The 20373-nt window shown below is 32.4% G+C and overlaps 2 protein-coding genes across 3 annotated transcripts; both read left to right on the top strand.

Annotated features, from left to right (window-relative positions):
* The first annotated feature begins 4058 nt into the window (after positions 1–4058).
* LOC133807266 (probable L-ascorbate peroxidase 6, chloroplastic/mitochondrial) lies at positions 4059–7471 on the top strand. Of its 2 annotated transcripts, none has more exons than XM_062245479.1 (12): positions 4059–4369; positions 4484–4627; positions 4980–5100; positions 5180–5280; positions 5377–5464; positions 5571–5638; positions 5716–5802; positions 6286–6360; positions 6467–6544; positions 6626–6730; positions 6848–6922; positions 7217–7471. In XM_062245479.1, the coding sequence occupies exons 1-12, from the start codon at positions 4136–4138 to the stop codon at positions 7367–7369; spliced, it is 1329 nt and encodes a 442-aa protein (XP_062101463.1). In that variant the 5' UTR covers positions 4059–4135; the 3' UTR covers positions 7370–7471. The 2 variants fall into 2 exon arrangements, with proteins under 2 accessions (XP_062101463.1, XP_062101464.1); XM_062245480.1 differs by having other exon boundaries at positions 7052–7471.
* A 1767-nt stretch (positions 7472–9238) lies between these two features.
* On the top strand, positions 9239–12069 carry LOC133804616 (pentatricopeptide repeat-containing protein At5g39350). The gene has a single exon (XM_062242762.1). It carries the CDS (start codon positions 9790–9792, stop codon positions 11794–11796), a length of 2007 nt encoding a protein of 668 aa, XP_062098746.1. The 5' UTR covers positions 9239–9789; the 3' UTR covers positions 11797–12069.
* The last annotated feature ends 8304 nt before the right edge of the window (positions 12070–20373 follow it).

Raw genomic sequence — 20373 nt, 5'->3', positions numbered from 1 at the left:
TAAACTAACAATTCAGAACAAAAATAAAATTATTCTGTTTAAAAACTGTGTTGTTATATTCATTTTTTTTTCATAAAAATTGAGTTTAGGAGTCAATTTGATCAATTTTACAAAATATATGATCCAAAAATAATTTTTTTAAAATACAGTTCCAAACAAAAAGGTGTGAACCATTTTTTAAATTTAAATGGTTGGTTACAAATTAAACACTCTAATTGGATAGATTGAATGTGAAAATTAAACAATTATAATTACAACTAAATGGTCAACCTTAATTATGTTAAGTAATACATTAAGCTATATCTTAGGATCATACAATTACAAAACACTGTTAAATTGTCTAAGTTCAATATCTAAATTCTCGCTAATTACATAATTTATTAAACATGAGAAACAATTTTTATATTCAATATATATTTAGTGAAAAACAATTTAATTACGTCTGTTTTATTTAAACAATATTTTTTGAAAGGAAGTTTTATTTAGCAATTTAATCACTGTTAGAAAAATATGTGAAAATGGTTTTACTTAGTAAGAGTAGGATGGAGTTATTGCTGCTTTAAAAATTGGGAAATTTGCTATTATATACTAAAAAATTAAATAAGTTAAAAAATTAAACCCAAAAAATAAATATAAGAAAGTTATCTACTTTTTCAATTTATTCCCCAAATTACCCTTCACTTTTCAACTTCCCCCCATTTTCTCTAACTCCCTTCTCTCTCCTCCTTCTCTAACTCCCTTCTCTCTCTCTCTTGCTCTCTCTCTCTCAGACAAAAAAAAACCACCATGGCTTGCAGTCAGTCGGACCTCCACCCACCACAACCTCAGCCGGACCTCCCACACACTCAACCAACCTCCACATTCATTTGTCTCACCCAAAAACAATGGGTAAGTGTTTTTTATGCAAAATATTGTTGGCTTTTGTTATATTTAGTGTAAGTTGTATGGATCTGCACATTGTTGGTTGTATTTTGTCTATTTTGCATTCTGAAATGAAAGTAGACTATGCTCTGTTTTCTGCGTTTTTCGTTTTTTTGCGATTTTTGAACGATAAATTGCGATTTTGTGCGATTTCTACCAAAGTCAGAGGTTAGGGATGAAACTATGCGACATTTGAACGATGCCATTGCGATTTTGTGCGATGTTATGTGTGGCAAAAACTAAGTATTTTTGGGCGATTTGTGGGCGACTTTATCTGAGTGCGATACTTGTGCGATGTCTGTGCGATATCATTGCGATTTTGTTTGTATTAATTTTGTCCAAAATTTCTTGCGATAGTTGTGCGACTTTGTGCGATATTGAACGATATGTGTGCGATTTTAAATTTGTACGACTTTATTTGTACCTTTTTCTGATTTTAATTTTTTTTGTTTGTGACAGATTCAACTGTATTTGTGCCTGTATTGTATGATGGTATTTGCGAGTTTTTGCGAGTTCTTTTGCGACATTTGTGCGATTAATAATAATTCCTATTTTTAAAAATGCAGATGGCTCCAGAGCTCGTTCTCCCATTGTCCGAGCATTTTCCAGGGCGTATCACCTACAGAGAGAACGGGTACTTCAGTGCTATAAAGGATAAGTTCGAAGCCTTTAAGTTGATTGATAAGGTGAAGGAAAGTCCCTTCGGATCTTTTTGGAATGCCAGTATTCTTCAATTCTCCGGGGTGATTGTGCATCAACTGTTATTGAGGAAAAAGAAGGTCAGTAAAGTTAAAAACGATGAAGTGTGGTTTTACGTGGGTAAAACGGAAGCCAGATTTGGGAGGTCTGAGTTCAGTTTGATCACAGGCCTAAAGATGAGCGGTGGCCCCTCGACAGCAGAATTGAATACATGTAACAGACTTCTAATTTGTACAATATTGAACGATATGTGTGCGATTTTAAATTTGTACGACTTTATTTGTACTTTTTTATGATTTGAAAGGCACTTGGTGCCTTTCATGTACATGTAACAAACTTCTAATTTCAGTTTATACACCAAATGATCCACATCCAACTCTTCATACAAAACTTCACGCAACTTTTCCAGAGTAGTGTCCATGTCAAACATCAACGTCTTACTTGTTTGGGAATTGAATAACCAGTTGAAACTCTCGACAGCCCAAACACCATCATACAATACAGGCACAAATACAATTGAATCTGTCACAAACAAAAAAATTTAAAATCAGAAAAAAGTACAAATAAAGTCGTACAAATTTAAAATCGCACACATATCGTTCAATATCGCAAAAACATCGCACAAAGTCGCACAACTATCGCAATAAATTTTGGACAAAATTAATACAGACAAAATTGCAATGATATCGCACAGGCATCGCACAAGTATCGCACGCAGATAAAGTCGCCCACAAATCGCCCAAAAATTGCCCTAAAATCGCCAAAAAATACTTAGTTTTGCCACACATATAACATCGCACAAAATCGCAATGACATCGTTCAAATGTCGTATAGTTTCATCCCTAACCTCTAACTTTGGTAGAAATCGCACAAAATTGCAATTTATCGTTCAAAAATCGCAAAAAAACGAAAAAACCCAGAAAAAACGCAGAAAACGGAGCATAGTCTACTTTCATTTCAGAACACAAAATGGACAAAATACAACCAACAATATGCAAATCCATACAACTTACACTAAATATAACAAAAGCCAACAATATTTTGCATAAAAAACACTTACCCATTGCTTTGGGGTGAGAAAAATGAATGTGAAGGTCGGTTGAGTGTGTGGGAGGTCCGGCTGAGGTCTGGCTGAGGTCGTGGTGGGTGGAGGTCCGGCTGACTACAAACCGTGGTGGTTTTTTTTGGTCTGAGAGAGAGAGAGCAAGAGAGAGAGAGAGAAGGAAGTTAGAGAAGGAGGAGAGAGAAGGGAGTTAGAGAAAATGGGGGAAGTTGAAAAGTGAGGGGTAATTTGGGGAAGAAATTGAAAAAATAGGATAACTTTCCTATGTTTATTTTTTGGGTTTAATTTTTTAACTTGTTTAATTTTTTAGCATATAATAGCATATTTCCCTTAAAAATTGGGGGAAATTCTAGCTGCACCCCATTTTTAGTACCTACATGATTTTTACATAATTTTTATAATTATTGTGTTTGTGTATATTGTAGTTGTTTAGAACATCTTATAAATTTTTGGAAAATTTCGAACATTTTACAATGTCGAAAACACGGTTCAAATATGTTACTTTTCACGCACATAAAAAAAATAGTCATGCGTGCAACAAATCATTTGAACTATGTTTTCAATAATAATTATTTCGAATTTCTTAAATTTTTTACATAATATTCTAAATAACTATAACGTACACCGTCATAAAAAAATTACAAAAATTACAGTGTAGCATCACCCAATAATATTTATTTATGTCATTTATTCACAGTAATGTATTTGATTAATAACATACAAAATTCTTATAGACCCTAATTGCATATAAAATTATGTGGAAATAGAAAATTAAAGTACAAAATTAATTAAAAAAAATCATCTCCGAAAAAGGCTAAATCCAAAAACTAAAAGTGATATAATTTATTTTGGAAAAAAATAAGGTTTACATTTTTAGACCTTGTGTTGACTCATTACCTGTTTGAACTTTGTGCTTTGACAAATTATTTTTTGGACCATGCGTTATGTAAAATGATTCAAATAGTGCCTTAAACCTGATTTTGATGAATAAAAAATTGAATATAATAACACAGTTCTTAGTCAGAATTATTATATTTTTGTTATGAGTTGTTAGTTTGATGAATTATTTATGATTTTAGTTAAAAAAATTTTGATCAAAATCGAGTTTAGGGGTCTATTTAAACTATTTTAGAAAATATAAGGTCTAAACAATAATTTGTTAAAATAGGATACAAACAGATAATAAAACAAAGTCTAAAAAAAGTCATATACCAAATAACATATTTATTTTTTGTCTTAAAATAATAATACGTAATTAAATTAATTAAAGGCATTAAATCGGAGAAGCGGACTGGTCTGGCGACCAGTGCGGCAATCGGGCTAATATAAATAGTGGGCCGCCACTCAGACTGGCCTTTAGTTTAGTTAGTAGAGGCTTTTCGTTTTCAATCCAAAAACCCAAAAAAACAAAAAAAGGAGAGGCAGTAAATTGAGAGAGAAAAGGAGACTTTAATGGCGACAACATTACACGCACACCTTCCACCACTTCCCAAAACAACTCACTCCTCTTCCTCTTCCTCTACTCTCTCTCCCATGGCGACTTCTGCAGCTTTTGGCTCTCGTCTTCTTCCCTCCGCCGCCAGAGCCACCGCCTCACTCGCTCTCCCTTCCCGCTCCTCCTCTTCCTCTTCCTCGCTCAAATGCCTCCGATCTTCTCCTTTCGTCTCTCGTCTCTTCCTAAACCAGGTATTCATTCGTATTTAATATGATATAATGCTTATATATATTTATATAGATTGATAGATAGCTATGTATTTGCTAGTGTCTGTGTTGTGAACTGGTTCGTTTCTCCGATTTCAGAGAAGAACGTCGGTTTTCTTATCGGCCAGGGGTTTCAGCGCGGTTTCCGCTCCGAAATGCTTCGCTTCTGATCCGGACCAGTTGAAGAATGCTAGAGAAGATATCAAGGAGCTTCTCAAGACCAATTTCTGCCATCCTATTTTGGTATTTTATTGTTTTCTCTGATTCGATTTTGTGATAGTTTGAGCTCGGTGGCTTTTCGTTTGATTTCTCTTTCCACTGTTTGTTTTAGGTTATTGTGAACTACATTTATGCTATTACTATTGAGAAGAAACTTTAATGGCTTTGCTTAGCTAGTGTTACGTTCTTATTAGCAATTGGAAGAGAGCATCAATAGAATTTTACTTGATTGGTGACCTAATACGCAGATTAGGAGCAACGCTACTGCTACTAGGAAAATTACCATGTAGTCTAGTCAAAGTGAAAGATTTTTAAATCTTTTGAATATCAAAGTGACCGATAAAGTATAGTATATTAATCTGTGGTTATGTAATAGGTTCGCCTGGGATGGCATGATGCTGGTACTTATAACAAGAACATTGAGGAGTGGCCGCAAAGAGGCGGAGCTAATGGAAGTTTGAGATTTGAGATTGAGCTCAAACATGGAGCCAATGCAGGTAAGGACTCTGAAACTTTTCTTGATTGTTAATATCGGTTGCTAAATAATTTTGTCTTACAAGCTCTGCTATTTTTCAGGTCTCGTGAATGCATTGAAACTTCTTCAGCCAATTAAAGAGAAATACTCTGGTGTGACATATGCAGACTTGTTCCAGTTGGCCAGTGCTACTGCAGTGGAGGTTGTTCTTAACTCATTTGATTAATTGCTATTTTGAAATTCTAAGTTGATTAAAAAAAAAATTCTTACCAAGTTTTTTTTCTTCCCAAAACTTCAGGATGCTGGGGGACCGAAAATCCCTATGAAGTATGGAAGAGTAGATGTGTCAGAACCTGCACAGTGCCCAGAAGAAGGGCGACTTCCTGGTAAGCAAACTTATATATAATTTCTTAACAACCCACACTGTTTATGCTAGTCTTATTGCCTGAACCGTTATTATTTCCTTCTTTAATGTACTTATCTGATTTCCAGATGCTGGCCCTCCTTCACCTGCTGATCATCTTCGAGAGGTTTTCTACAGAATGGGTTTAAATGACAAAGTGAGTTTTCAGTGGCTCTCTCGATTAGGTTTCTGGACATCATTTCAGTGTTCATGTTGTGTACTTTTTATCTGCAGGAAATTGTTGCACTATCTGGTGCTCATACACTGGGAAGGTCCAGACCAGAGCGTAGTGGTTGGGGCAAGCCAGAAACAAAATATACGGTATGGAAGAATCTTTCTGTTCTCTAATGCTGAAATCTGTTTTGCTATGTACCTGTACAAAAATGTTTTGTTTCCAAAGAGGAGGGTTAGTGGTGGATCTTATAGTAAGAACTGTTGGTAGTAATATTTTGTTAGAAGCAATAAAAATTCGACACACGTGAATTGAGCTATTAATTCAATTACAATGTTTTCATTCATTAGTATCTAACCAAATGATAACCCTACTATACATATGTATACATGTTCATAATAATCTTTCTTCTATGTAAATTGCACATTCTATGATTTGGTTGACATTAGTTTTCTCATTCCAAGTTTTATACTTGGTAGTGTGTGGATTCTAGGCATTATTTTCGCAAGGACAGCTGAGCAATTCAGTGGTTGTCTAGCAGAAACTGCTATGTATTATGTAACAATGAAAAGAGTAGCAACAATAACAAACAATGAAACCTTGATAGTTTGCTAGAATATGTTGTTTGGCAGAAAGATGGGCCAGGAGCACCTGGAGGACAGTCCTGGACTGTGAAATGGTTGAAGTTTGACAATTCTTACTTTAAGGTACAATTATTTGATATTTCTTTGTGGGTGGGAATTTGTTAAATTGGAAAATATGTATTTTTAGGACTGCAGAGTTTCTCGAATTGAATGGTATTGGTCTGTACAGGATATTAAAGAGAGGAAGGATGAAGATCTACTCGTGTTGCCAACTGATGCTGTTCTTTTTGATGACCCGTCTTTCAGAGTAAAGCAAACAGCTTATAGAGCATATCACAATTCTCCTCTATTTCTTTCTAACTCACAAATATAATTACATTATTTGCAGGTATATGCTGAGAAATATGCTGAAGATCAGGAAGCATTCTTCAAGGATTATGCTGAAGCCCATGCTAAACTTAGCAATCTCGGGGCGAAATTTGATCCTCCAGAGGTTTGTCAGCTTTAAATGCTTCTTTTTACTCTTTGGTTAGGGTGATACGGTCTCTGGTAGACTGGTGGTGTCCTCCATGAATATAACTCCAAATCTCTTAATATGTTTTCTGATCAGGGTATTGTGCTCGATGATGGTTCTTCAAAACCCGTTGGAGAGAAGTTTGTAGCAGCTAAATACTCCACTGGGAAGGTCGTAATAACATCTTATTGTTCATTTTGTCAAATTTTATCAAGGTTTTATTTCAAATTATAGCATAAAAGACTTTTACAGGTGAAAGAATATTTATTTAAATTGTTCATCGTTTATGGTTTATTGCAGGACTAAATAACCAAGTATCATGTTTTCTTATGCCGTGTGTTTTAATAAAATACAAGATGAAGCTTTTTTCAAACCCTTGTGAACTCACATCTATAAATTGGAAGTCTTAAAATGAAGAACAGGAATAAGAAAATTCAATAGTGTTGTTACCTATTTGAATTGCAGAGAGAGCTGTCAGATTCTATGAAGCAGAAGATTCGAGCAGAGTACGAAGCCGTAGGCGGAACCCCAGATAAGCCTTTAAAGTCCAATTATTTTCTGAATATCATGATAGTGATTGCTGTTTTGGCATTTTTGACATCACTAGTTGGAAATTAGAGCTTGGACTTTTTATAAAATGATATTACATTGTTGGTACCTGGTTTGTACTCTAATTCAATGGAGGCAGTCCAAATTGGGAATGGTCCCTTCTGTTCTTTATGTCTCGAATTCATAACGTGCTTATCCAAGCTATAACGTTTTTAGGGGGTTTAATCCCTCGACAAACAAGATGAATGTAAATCTTAACATTGGCATTGAACGTGACCAGAAAGAAACAAAGTTACATTTTCATCCGTAGTAATTGCAGAACAATAAATTAACAACAAAAAAAAAAAAAGCCCTGCCTCTTTTTTAGTGGACCAGAAAAAAGTAGGCCTGGGTATAGATAAGGGTAAATTTGAGTCCACATTTTTAGGTAAAATATTTTGGAAAAATGGTCTTTAATAAATGTCATTTTGGCTTAGGGCAAAGAGCAAAATAGCTACAAAACAATCATTATTTAGATAAATATTTTTGTTTTAAAAAAAATTAACAAACTGCTCAATACAACAATTTTGTATAGCGAATTTTTATGTTTACTCTTACTCTCTTTAGTCTTAGGTAAATCATAATATTTAACTGGTGTTTAGGTAATCAATAATATAAAATGATCATTTTTCTACAATTTAAAAAATGAGGACATTAACTTTCTCATACCATTATTTTGAGTCATTTACTATAATAGAATTAACTTACTATTTGACCCAAAAATAGAATGGACAAACATGTTTTCCGAAGCAAATAAATGTATTGATTAGATTCATGACATCTATTGCTTTGAACTGTAGTCTCCATGCTAATCAGAGGAATAAGCTGATAAAATAAATCACCTAACATGTAAAAGCTGGTTTTTTTTTTTTTTGAAAAAAGATGCTTGCATGGAAAATTGGATTACGGACATTCACAAAGGATATTACTTGCGTAAGAGATTTCTTCTTTTCTATGTAGTCAATGCAAAGCTCTAATAATATCAGTACATTTTGTTTCGAGATTGAGGGTGCATGCCATGAGATTAAATATTTGCTATGGTTGATGCGGCATATGGTTGAATATGGTATTGAATATTAATATCATATCAATTTAAGGGTTTCAGTTTACATTTTTGCCAAATTATGCGGTGTGTGGTACAGTGCACCTTGCGATTTTGAATTTTATAAATGCGGACAAGCTTAGATTAAGCACGTTCTTATAATACAAAAGGAGGGGTTTAGGTTAAACACTTTCTTATAATGCAAGACCTACGACACAATAAGAACACCACTAGTGAACACGAATTACTGGGGTGCACACGGGTCGAGTTTGGGGTGGATCGGGTTCGAATTTTGCGGATTTCGGGTGGAGGAAAGTGGTACCAAATCCGGTCTGAAAATTTTGGGTTTTGGGGTGATTTCGGGTTTCGGGTGGGATTGGTCCAAAAATGGGCTTTACGCCGAAAATGGGTCTTGGTAAAAAAATTTCAAAAATACCATTTTTTTTAATTATTTTTTTACTTTTCACATGTTTTTTTTAACTTTGTTGTTAGTTTGGTAATGTTGATTTTTTATAAATTAGATCTTGGTAATTTTTTTAAAAAAAATATTAATTTTTTCGAAAATTAATTTTTTTTTAATTATGTTCGGGTGTAACCCGAACTTGTGTACCCTTAATTTCAAAATCCGAACCTGACCCGAACCATGTTGGGTTCGAATCGGATTTCACCCGAATTTAAGGGATTTTGTAAAAATTCGGGTTGGTCGGATTGGGTTTGGTCAGGGTTGCGGGTTTTTCGAATCAAATGTTTACCTCTACGAACTATTAGAGGATTTGCAGCAATAGCAATACTCCGTGAGATTTAAAGTAACAGTGGTAGGAGGTTGGTTTCTCTGGCTACTATGGTGTAATTTTTTTGAGAGGTGTTGGAACTTGGTACTCCATTATGACTTGGAAGTTGAAAATATATATAATAAAAGAACATATTATTACGATATATGGGAACTAGGGAACGAAAGAAAAATGTTGACAGCTTATTAGTGTCCTCAAAAAGAGAAGTGTAGACATAATGAAATTAAAACTATAGCTATGCTCCGATAGAGGAAGCACAATGAATGTACTATAATAAATAGCTTTGACTTACATTTCATGAGTATACCCATTCATAATTGTGTTCTTCAGTCTTTTCAGATAAAGCCCACAAGTATGGTCCTTGACTCCTGGGCCTTTCTTGACCTTTTTTATGACTGGTTCGAGTCACTTTTCTTTAATGAAGAGCATATGTTAACTTTTACTGTCACAATCCATGCACAGGCATCTTCTTCTTCCCTGGTTTGGTTGCTTGTTGGAAATTGTTAAAACGCTCTTTAATTCATTGTCGTTTACAGAACATGTCGTTTGTCTAGTTCTGACCCTCTCACCACACCACACCACGATACAATCAATATCTTTTTCAACACTTCATACTAATGAGTGCTGCCTTTGTGGCTTTAGTACCCAGAACCAGGCACTACCTCACCAAACAACTAAAAAACATCATTGCTTCTCGATCACTCACAAGAACTAAACTACTCCATGCCCAGACCATCACCCTGGGCTTGTTATCCTCCTCCCTAAGATCAAATTTTGCTAAGTCTTATGCTCTGTGTGGTCATGTCTTGTATACCCGCAAACTGTTCGATGAATTGTCTGACCGAAGCTCTTTATTGTTTAATACTGTCATAAGAATGTATGCGCAAAAGGGTATGTACTGTGATGCCCTTAAAGTGTTTTCTGAAATGATCACTGCTGGAGAGTGTGTTCCGGATAACTTTACGTACCCTTTTGTTGCTAAAGCATGTGGCGAGTTGTCGTTGCTCGACGTTGGCGTTGTTGTTCATGGACGGGCATTGGTTGCTGGCTTTGAGTCGGACTCTTATGTTCAAAACTCTCTTATAGCAATGTATATGAATTGTGGGGACGTAGAAACAGCTCGAGGAATTTTCAAGGCGATGAAGGAGCGAACGGTGGTGTCTTGGAATACCATGATTAATGGCTACTTTCGTAATGGGTGTGCTGAGGAGGCTTTGGTCATCTTTGAATGGATGTTGAATGAGGGGGTGGAGCCTGATTGTGCCACTGTTGTTTCAGTGTTGCCAGCTTGTAGTTGCACAAAGAATTTGGTGTTGGGAAGAGAGGTTCATGCCTTTGTGGAAGAGAAGGGATTGGAGAAGAAGAATATAACAACATCCAATGCTTTAGTGGATATGTATGCAAAGTGTGGTGAAATGGGTGAAGCAAGATTAGTTTTTGATAAGATTAGTAAGAGGGATGTTGTGACATGGACAACTATGATCAATGGCTACATTTTAAATGGTGATGCAAGAAGTGGGCTGGAGCTTTTTGTACTGATGCACAATGAAGGGGTAAAACCCAATGCTGTGACTATAGCTTCTCTTCTTTCAGCTTGTACTAGTCTGTCTCTTTCATGGCATGGCCGGTCCTTGCACGGTTGGGCATTGAGGCAAAAACTTGAGCGTGATGTAATTGTGGAGACTGCCTTGATTGACATGTATGCAAAATGTAAATATGTAAATCACAGTCTTCGTGTTTTCGCACAGACTTCAAGAAAGAAAATGGTTCCCTGGAGTGCCATTATCTCTGGATTTAGTTATAATGGTCTTGCCAGAGAAGCAATAGAGCTTTTCAAGCAGATGAGAATGGAAGCTGTACAAACACATGAGGCAACACTAAATGGTCTTCTTCCTGCATACTCGATTCTTGCAGATTTTCGTCAAGCAATGGACATACATTCTTACCTTATACGATCTGGTTTTCTTTCAAGCATTGAAGTTGCCACTAGTTTGGTTGATGTTTACTCAAAAGCTGGAAGCTTAGAATCTGCACACAAGATGTTTAGTGAAATTCCCGCCAAGGAGAAGGACATAATCGCATGGAGCGCGATAATTGCAGGCTGTGGAATGCATGGCCAAGGCGAAGCTGCTGTCTCACTTTTTAATCAGATGGTTCAATCTGGTGTGAAACCAAATGAAGTCACTTTCACTTCTGTTTTGCATGCTTGCAGCCATGCTGGGTTGGTCGATGAAGGGCTGCACTTGTTCAAATCTATGTTCGAAACTAAGTTAGTGAAACCACAAACCGATCACTACATGTGTATTGTGGATCTTCTTGGTCGTTCGGGTCGATTAGAAGAGGCTTATGATCTAATCAAAAGTATGACATTTATGCCTAACCATGCTATATGGGGTGCATTGCTTGGTGCTTGTGTAATACATGAGAATGTTGAAATTGGAGAGATAGCTGCAAAGTGGTTGTTTGAGCTTGAACCAGAAAATACAGGAAACTATGTACTAATGGCAAAGATTTATTCTGCACTAGGTAGGTGGAAGGAGGCAGAAAATTTGAGACAAATAATGAGTGAGATTGGATTAAGAAAATCACCAGCTCACAGTTTGATTGAAGTTAGAAATATTTGAGTTGATTTTTGGTAACTTCTTAATAGAATGTTTCATGTGTATTCCTTGTATTTTCATTAGGAATGCATATCTTATTTGTTTCTTGAGTTTCACATTTGTCTACAAAAAACAAATTCTCCCTTGTAATGTCATTGTTGTATTTGAAAAACAATAGTAATACAGAGAAAAAGAATACAATATCAGAATTGCATATTACAGCTTAAAGGTTTACATTTGTACCCTTTTTTTCCCAGCTGCACTTTACCTGAAAAGTTCTTTTCAATTTTGACACCAGATTTTTTTTTCTGAATATATATATATATATATGGGTAGTTAACCATTTGGTACTCTGTGATTTTGCAAAGTATCATTTTGGTACCCTCTGTTTTTAATAATACTCATATGGTACCCTATATTTTAAAATCGTACATATTTGATACCCTAAACTCACATTTAATTAATAAAATTTTACCAATTTAATCAAACTGCTGTCAATTATCTAAGTTCCAAATTTAAATTTAATTACTTAATTACATATAACTTATGACAGTTTGATCATATTGACAAAATTTTATCTATCAAATCTGAGTCTAGGGTATCAAATATGTATAATTTTAAAATACAGGATAACATATGAGCATTATTGAAAATAGAGAGTACCAAAATAATATTTTGCAAAAATATAGGGTACCAAATGAGTAAATTCCCTATATATATATTGTTTTGTAAATGAATGTCATCATAGTGTACTCTTCCATTTCCATTAGTTTATCAACTGCAGATCTTTTATTTTAGTATGTTTCTTTTACATTTATTTTTTTCAATATTTAATAAGAAGGGTCAAGCCAAAAAGTGATTCTCCTTTCCCCCACTAAAAAAAAATTCAGAGAATAGGCATAATTGAAAATCAATAAAGTCCCATATACAATAAGCATAATTGAGTTTTCGAATTGGATACTCCAATTTTGTCAAAAACTATATTTTATAAAGTTTATAACAAAATCTTACTTATTTTAGTTAAATTACAGAATTAGAACATATCTACTTTCAATTAAAAACTAAATTAAATAGTAGTTCTTTTACACTTTTCACATACAAAAGAAACCATTTCTTGTATGTCTTAAATTTGTTGCCTACATTTAACTTTCCTTACTATATCTAATAGATACAATTTTTCTTTCACTTAATCTTAAATTTATATAATTTTTCTTTCACATAGTATTAATATTAGATCTATGTGGGTTTTATTATTTTCTTTGTGACTTTTTTAAGTTCAAATCTAAAATATCTCAACAAAAATGTTGAGGAGTCTATTCTAAATTGAAAGCTACATTTATTTGATGGTTGAGTTGAGTTTTCAATACTTCCCATAAATAAAGTCCTTATTTTCAGGAGACTATTTATACATATATAGAAATTTATTCTCATTAATTAACTCCACAAATAGAATTTAGATATAGTCTCTTGAAGTCTATACATGTATAGTTTTTATACGTTTGTAACTTATGGATTTGTATTGTAATTCATACCAAAATTATATCTAGGTGTTTAATACCATGGTTTATATCTTTTTAGACCTTGTGTTTTGTCTAATTATTTATTTGGACTCTGTGTTTTGATAAATTATTTTTTGGACCCTATATTTGTAAAATGGTTAAAATAGAATCCTAAACCCGATTTTAGTCAATGTTTTCTCAACTAAAATTACAAATAATTTACCAAACTAACAATTCAGAACAAAAATAAAATCATTCTGCTTAAAAACTGTGTTGTTATATTCAATTTTTTCTTCATCAAAATTGAGTTTAGAGTTCTATTTTAACTATTTTACAAAATATATAATCTAAAAAATAATTTATCAAAATACATGATACAAACAAGTATCGAGACATGATTTATGACTATGGTACCAAAGAATGAGGAAACTAAAATAGTAATTTCATGAAAATTAGAAGGCAAGGGCTGAGAATTTTAGACACGTAAGAACACTCTTATTCAAATGATATATAACACTCTAATTCAAATTTTAGACACGCTTGAACAAAAGTCTTCGTTGAAATATTTGCACATAGAACCATGAAAGACATACATATGATATGATATGATATACAGAGTCATTTCATCACACACGTCTTAGTATCATGAGACCAATCGAATTCGAAAAAATTGTTGTGTTCTCCCAATGAGAAAACAATACCAAATCACATGACGTCTTGGTATGTGTACATGTAACCAAAGCACTAAGTTCAAAGGTTAGAAAATTGAGGGCCTCAAATCAATAAAAATTGTTGAACAAGAATCTTCAGGCAGCAAACTCGGACTTGGTCCATTTTGTCGCACTCAACTCGTTACAAAACCTTCAAAAAGACTCTGGTTTTCTTCACTTACAATTCTTAGGATAACGGCTCACCTCACCTTACCTCCTTTTCGTATCTATATCTACTGTTTTGATATATTTAGCGAAATTCTACATGGAACCTTACGCTATGTTTGGTAAGAGAGAAAATGAAAAGAAAGAAAGAACAAAAAAAAAATGATTGTTTGTCGAGAGGGAAAGTTAGAAGGAATCTCCTTCCAAATTCGAAAGAAAACAACATGATTATGAAAGATATCTTCTTCATCATTCATCAAATTCTTCATAACTTTAGTCTTTATTTGGTAAGAACGATGTAATGAGTTAAAGATAAATTGTATGTGAGTTATGAAAAAAATAAAATGAGATGATTTATCTAAAATTATTTGGCAATTATTTATTTTTACTATCAATGCAAAAACTGAATACATATAAAAATTAGTCTTCCCTTTTCTCAATATCCTTGAAGGTGTCTTTGGTAGGCTGAGGTGCGCTAATTTTTGTCAACTACTTACATGAAGGAAAAGTTTGTAGAAAATCGAAAGGAAGAAAGAAATTTTTTTACGTAGTTTGGTCGTTAATGAGACTTAGTCCACGAGTCACTTGTATTACTAAAGGCTTGCTGGAATCACAAGACTCTTAAGGTTTACAGATTGGGCAAATGATAATTTTGCACCAAGGTAACAATAGTAGGTCGAAAATATGGTTTCAGATACTTACAAATGACCTTTCAATGCCTTATTTAGAGGTGGCAATGAGGGATCAGTGCAGAGAATTAAGTAAAGTAAAGGGATTGCCGATAATCCTCCAATTAGATTGGAGTCATGCATGGGATACATAACATGTGTTGCCTAGCAAGAGGTTGTGCTTGATTTGGTAAGGCGGGTTGGGTTGCTTTGGCCTTACGAGTTCCTTTTATTTAGGAAAAGAAGTAGTCCCATGTGTAAGGGAAATGGAAAGGGGGACCAAGAGGTGCTAACGCCACTACTCGGTTCTCACTGTGCGTAGGAAGGTGATACGCCAAAATGTCATGAGTAGATGGGCACGCGGAACTACTGGGCGTATTTCTCGTGGAGCCCACCTTCCGAGAAATCTGCTGGTACCCCTGGGGAGGCTTCTCGGGATTCCGAGGAATTGTCATGCGGGTAAGCTCTTGATTCACTACTAGAAATATAGACTTTTACTTCGGTTTTTATAGTGAGCATACAAAAAAACGAAGTAAAAACCTATTCAAACTCTTTTACTTCGCTTTTGAAAATGGAGCCCTAAAAAAAATTACATACTACTTCACTTTTTTAAAAAAACGAAGTGAAAAATTCATAGTGAAGAGGGCCGTGTTTGGTTGCACAAGCCCGTGACTTATGTTTAGAGATAATAAAAATGCAAAAAAATGGTCAAGCCAAACGCGGCCCTTATGTACATTTCACTTCGGTTTTTACCTAAAAACCGAAGTGAAATGTGCACAACCATTATTCCCCTGTGCACCTTTAATTTCGGGTTTTACTTAAAAACTGAAGTTAAAGGGTTTTATAACCCTTTTTTAACACCTGAACGGTCATCTCCCTCAAGCCCTACTCTCTCCTCTGTGCAAAAAAACCCTAAAAACCTTCATTAACAATCGTGAGCCAAGACCCATTTTCATTCTCCACACCTTTTTTTTTTTTTTTTTTCTTTATTTCTTGCTGCTTTTCTACACTATAAACCGAAATATAGTCCAAAAATCTTTTCTTTTTTGTTTTTTAGAGAAAAAAAGCATTTGGCCGTGGGTATTTTCTCCATTGTTTCTTGGTGTTTCTTGCTGGATTTTGATCGATGTTTTGTCATTGCAAGGGGATTTTGAGCTTCAAAACAGGCATAGATTACTAAAATATGGTTTTGATGATAATTTTTTATTTTTCTATGTTTTTTTTATTATTCCGAATTTTATAATTAATATTTTGTTAACTTTTATAATTATTTGTTTATTTTGTTAGGTTAAATAATATGATAAAAATTAGGTTTATTATAAATATATATGTATATTAGTGAATTTTAGAAATTAGATAAATTTGTTTTTTAAATATTTGAAAAAAAATAAATAGCTTGAAGATGATCAAAGTGTGGTTCATTAGTTTCATTAACTAGTTTGGATTTTTTTTTATTATTTGGTTTGATAATTAATTATGTAGTTTACTAATTATGTAATGTTTTAGTAGGGTCGTTGATTGAGTGGTGAACTTTGTTGTTCATTTCGGGTGCATTGAAGAGTAATATTGAAGGTTTGTTATTTTTTTTATTTATATTACTACAAGATTTATGTATAAAGATAAGACAAATGTAATCATGCATATTAGATTTAGTGAAAGTTATGTTTGAAAATTAGTGAAGTAGGCTCTGGGAAATTTGCGTGCTGTGGTGATATAAGGATGGATTGATTTATGCTTGATTATTGTGTTTGTTTGTGTTGTTGTTATAAGAAATTTTGAAATTGTGGTATGCTATAGAAACAGAGGATACTCTGCCGAATTTTTTAAAAATTTTATAAGACTAGAACCTAATAATGATGGATTCATCTATGCTTGATTATTGTGTTTGTTTTAATTGGTTTTATAGGTAATTATGAAATTACGGTATGCTATAGAAACAGAGGATACTCTGCCGAATTTTTTTAAAAATTTATAAGACTAGAACCTAGTACGAGAAAAGCACAAGAAAAGAAGAAGGTTCTTGTCTCAGATTTGTACGAGAAAATTCTATAATATTTTAGTTTAGATATTAAATATATAAATAATACATGCTTTTATATTTTAAGAAATACCTTGTATATATAAATATATATCCATTAATATGCTTTAACATTAGAGGCTAAACCTAGATAATGCATGCTTGCTGAATTAAACATGATGTTTATTTTTTAGGGTAATTAACGGCTAGAGTCTCTGTTCTTTTACAAATATAGCATTTAAGTCTTATATATATATATATATTTATTTGGCAAAAGTCTCCAACTTTACGTAATTTGTGCATATTTTCTCAAATCCGTTATTCATGCGTTAAAATAGGGACTAAACATGAATGTTAGAGATTATTACCGCTAAAAAATAAAAGATCGGTGACCTAAGTTAAACTAAAATATTTTATATATTGTATGGGCATCAAATGCAATAGAAACCCTAAAAGAAAAAGTAAGTTCATTTTTTATAACTTATTTTGGTATCGATAATCTATAAAATTAATTTATATTTATTAATTTTACAGTTTGGTGGGAAGACGCAATATTGTGAGATTGCAGACCTCTTGCAAATCCAACACGAATGGTTAGCTCAATTGATGACATACATTTATCAGTGAGTCTATTTTGTTTATAAGTTCGTTTAGTTGTAAGTATAGTTTTTTGTAAATGTATTAATGTTAAGGGTAGTTATCTTACTTAAGTACTTGTGTTTTATATGCTCATGTATAACATTTTTAATTAATAAAAGTTATCATTTTTTCATTCAAAAAAAATTCTTAACCAATTTCAATTGTAAAAATATATATAATTGCAAATTCATATAATTAAATTGCTGAAAAAGAATTAGGCCAAAAAAAAAAAAATATATATTAATTAGACCATTTAAATAAAATTAGGCCAAAAAATATATATATAAATAGAAATCGTCCATTTAAAAATAATCAGAAATATATATTAAATAAAAAGGTGGGCACATTCTACTTCGGTTCTTAGTAAAAACCGAAGTTGAAAGTCCCCTTTCTACTTCGGTTCTTAGTAAAAACCGAAGTTGAAAGTAGCTCTTTTACTTCAGTTTTACCTAAGAACCGAAGTAGAAAGTGCCAAGGATGGTCGCGTATATTCACTTTCTACTTCAGTTATTATGTAAAAACCGAAGTAGAAAGTGGAGATTCTACTTCGGTTTTTAACTAGTTTTTACTTCGCTCCGAACTACTGCGGTTACGAATTTTAGTGAAAACCGAAGTAAATCAAGTTTAAAAACCGAAGTAAAAACTCATTTTCCTTGTTGTGATTAAGTCCTCAGGGACCCTGTTACCGAAGATGTATTCTTAGGTCTCGGGTCTCGAGTAGTCGACAACCGATCTTCCTTCCATTTTCTCTTCACGAGAAGTGAGATATTCATGAGTGCTGGCCACATGTTAGACATTGCTAACACGACATTACCCTTCGAAAAAAAACGTGAAACAATATATATTTTCTCAAAACTATGGGGGATCTTGGCCAGGTATTGCTAGCAATTTTCTTTTAAATTCAACCAAATAAATATGATAAAATGATGCTGAAGGACAGGTTATGACTTGTAACTTGTAAGTTGTAACAATTTTCTTCACACAACAAAACTCTTTTCTTTTTTCTATTTTTCTACTACAAAAGCTGACGTGTGGTCTGAGTCAGATCATAATTTACAACCACATGAATTGTAGTGAAAGTCAAAGTAAGTCCCCACTTATTTATGAGCTAAAATCTTTTCATTTATGCATTCAAATAAATTTCTGTCTCTCCTTTTCAAAATAAAAAAAAAAAAAAAAACTGTGATATTCTTTAAAAAAAAAAATGGATTTTATTTTTATTAATTATGTTATTCAGACCACGGTGCACACACGTGACACTGCTCACCGTTTATGGCGCTGGCACACCACACTGTTACTCATACACTTACTAAATAAATATTTTATATGGTTCATGCAAACAAAACATATTCATATTTTATTTGATTTTTAAAAAAAAAAATTTATTTCATTAAATAAAGGATTCTGATCCAAAGTTTATTTTTAAATGATGTTGGTATATAGTTTATTATAGCAAATTAGACCCATTTTTTTATATATATATTTTTAATTGACTCTAACTTTGGGCTATATAAAACATTATATTTAAAAAGAAAAAATTGTTTAAATATTTTGAGCAAATAAGGGTGCTCAAGTTCAACCAATTTAATATGCATTTTTTTTATTGACAAAATCAATCCAATCTTTGAATTTTATATTTTGGATCCAATCTATTTTATAATGTATTTAAAAATCAATCAAATCTGCACTTTTGTAAATGTAGTTTGTTTTTTTATATCAATTACATTTTCAATGTTTAAGTTAATGTTATTTTTTTAAACAATGAAATTATTCATGGATTTATATTTTTTTGGACTCTGTGTTTTGCCTCATTATCTGTTTGGATCATTTGTTATGATAAATTTCTTTTTGTATTATGTGTTTTGTAAAATTGTTCAAATAGATCTCTAAATCAAATTTCGATGAAGAAAAAAATGAATATAATAATACAGTCGTTAGGTAAAATAATTTTGTTTTTGTTTTAAATTATTAGTTTGATGAATTATTTGTCGTTTTAACTTAAAAAACTTTGACCAAAATCAAATTTATGATTTTATTTGAACTATTTTACAAAATATAGGATCCAAAAAATTATTTGTCAAAAACACATGGTTTAAACAGGTACTTTGATAAAATACAAGGTGCAAATAAGTATAAACTCATTATTTATTAATTTTCATAATTTATCACCAATTTTTATAGCAACAAAAACAATTAGTACTGAAATATTGAAATAAAATATAATATTTAAAATATTATTTTATACATATATAAATAAGTACATATTAGATTGAAGTGATTACTTTTGACATAGACAACAAACTCTCACAAATGCCAATTTTATTATTTTCGATTCAATCTAATCTTACACTATTTTGCTTAACACATTCGACAAACCCTCCAACATATTAGACACCTTATTTGAAAGTAATTTTACAAAATAATATTAAAAGATGATCTATTTTCACTAATTATATATTAATTATAATAATGGTATGAGAGGTGAAATAGTGATAGTTTATGAACAATGATTTATGAGGGTACTTGGGTAATTTGGTAATTTTATGATTAAAGAAAGAGTTTATTCCTCTTAAAGAAAGAGAAACTTGAATATGAGGATATTAATCCAAAGGTAACAGTCTAATCTAATTCTTTGCAAAATTTATTGATCAATAATAAGAAAAAAAATCAATGGTTATTGTTTTGATTTTTTTTTTTGGTTAAAGAATTTATTGTAACTTTATTGCTCTTGATAGTCTCTTTCTTAGAAATGCTGTTCAAATTTCAAGAAGTCTCATTTTTTGCATCTTATTAATGTTTGTAAGACAAAAATAAACTATTATTAGCTACAACAAATGTACTTAGACATAATCTAGTTAGCCTAAAAATGGTTATTAAACTAATTATAGGCAAAAAGAAAATAA

This window comes from Humulus lupulus, chromosome X, assembly GCF_963169125.1.
Source record: "Humulus lupulus chromosome X, drHumLupu1.1, whole genome shotgun sequence".
Lineage (NCBI taxonomy): Eukaryota > Viridiplantae > Streptophyta > Magnoliopsida > Rosales > Cannabaceae > Humulus > Humulus lupulus.
This window is presented reverse-complemented; position numbering and strand designations above follow the sequence as displayed.

What these genes read in the sequence shown, in the direction of transcription:
- LOC133804616 (XM_062242762.1), top strand. Translation starts at nt 9,790, where the DNA reads ATGAGTGCTGCCTTTGTGGCTTTAGTACCCAGAACCAGGCACTACCTC.
- LOC133807266 (XM_062245479.1), top strand. Translation starts at nt 4,136, where the DNA reads ATGGCGACAACATTACACGCACACCTTCCACCACTTCCCAAAACAACT. An exon ending in AGAAGAAGGGCGACTTCCTG is followed by an intron (nt 5,465 to 5,570) that starts GTAAGCAAACTT and finishes TCTGATTTCCAG; the next exon opens with ATGCTGGCCCTCCTTCACCT. An exon ending in CGAAATTTGATCCTCCAGAG is followed by an intron (nt 6,731 to 6,847) that starts GTTTGTCAGCTT and finishes TTTTCTGATCAG; the next exon opens with GGTATTGTGCTCGATGATGG.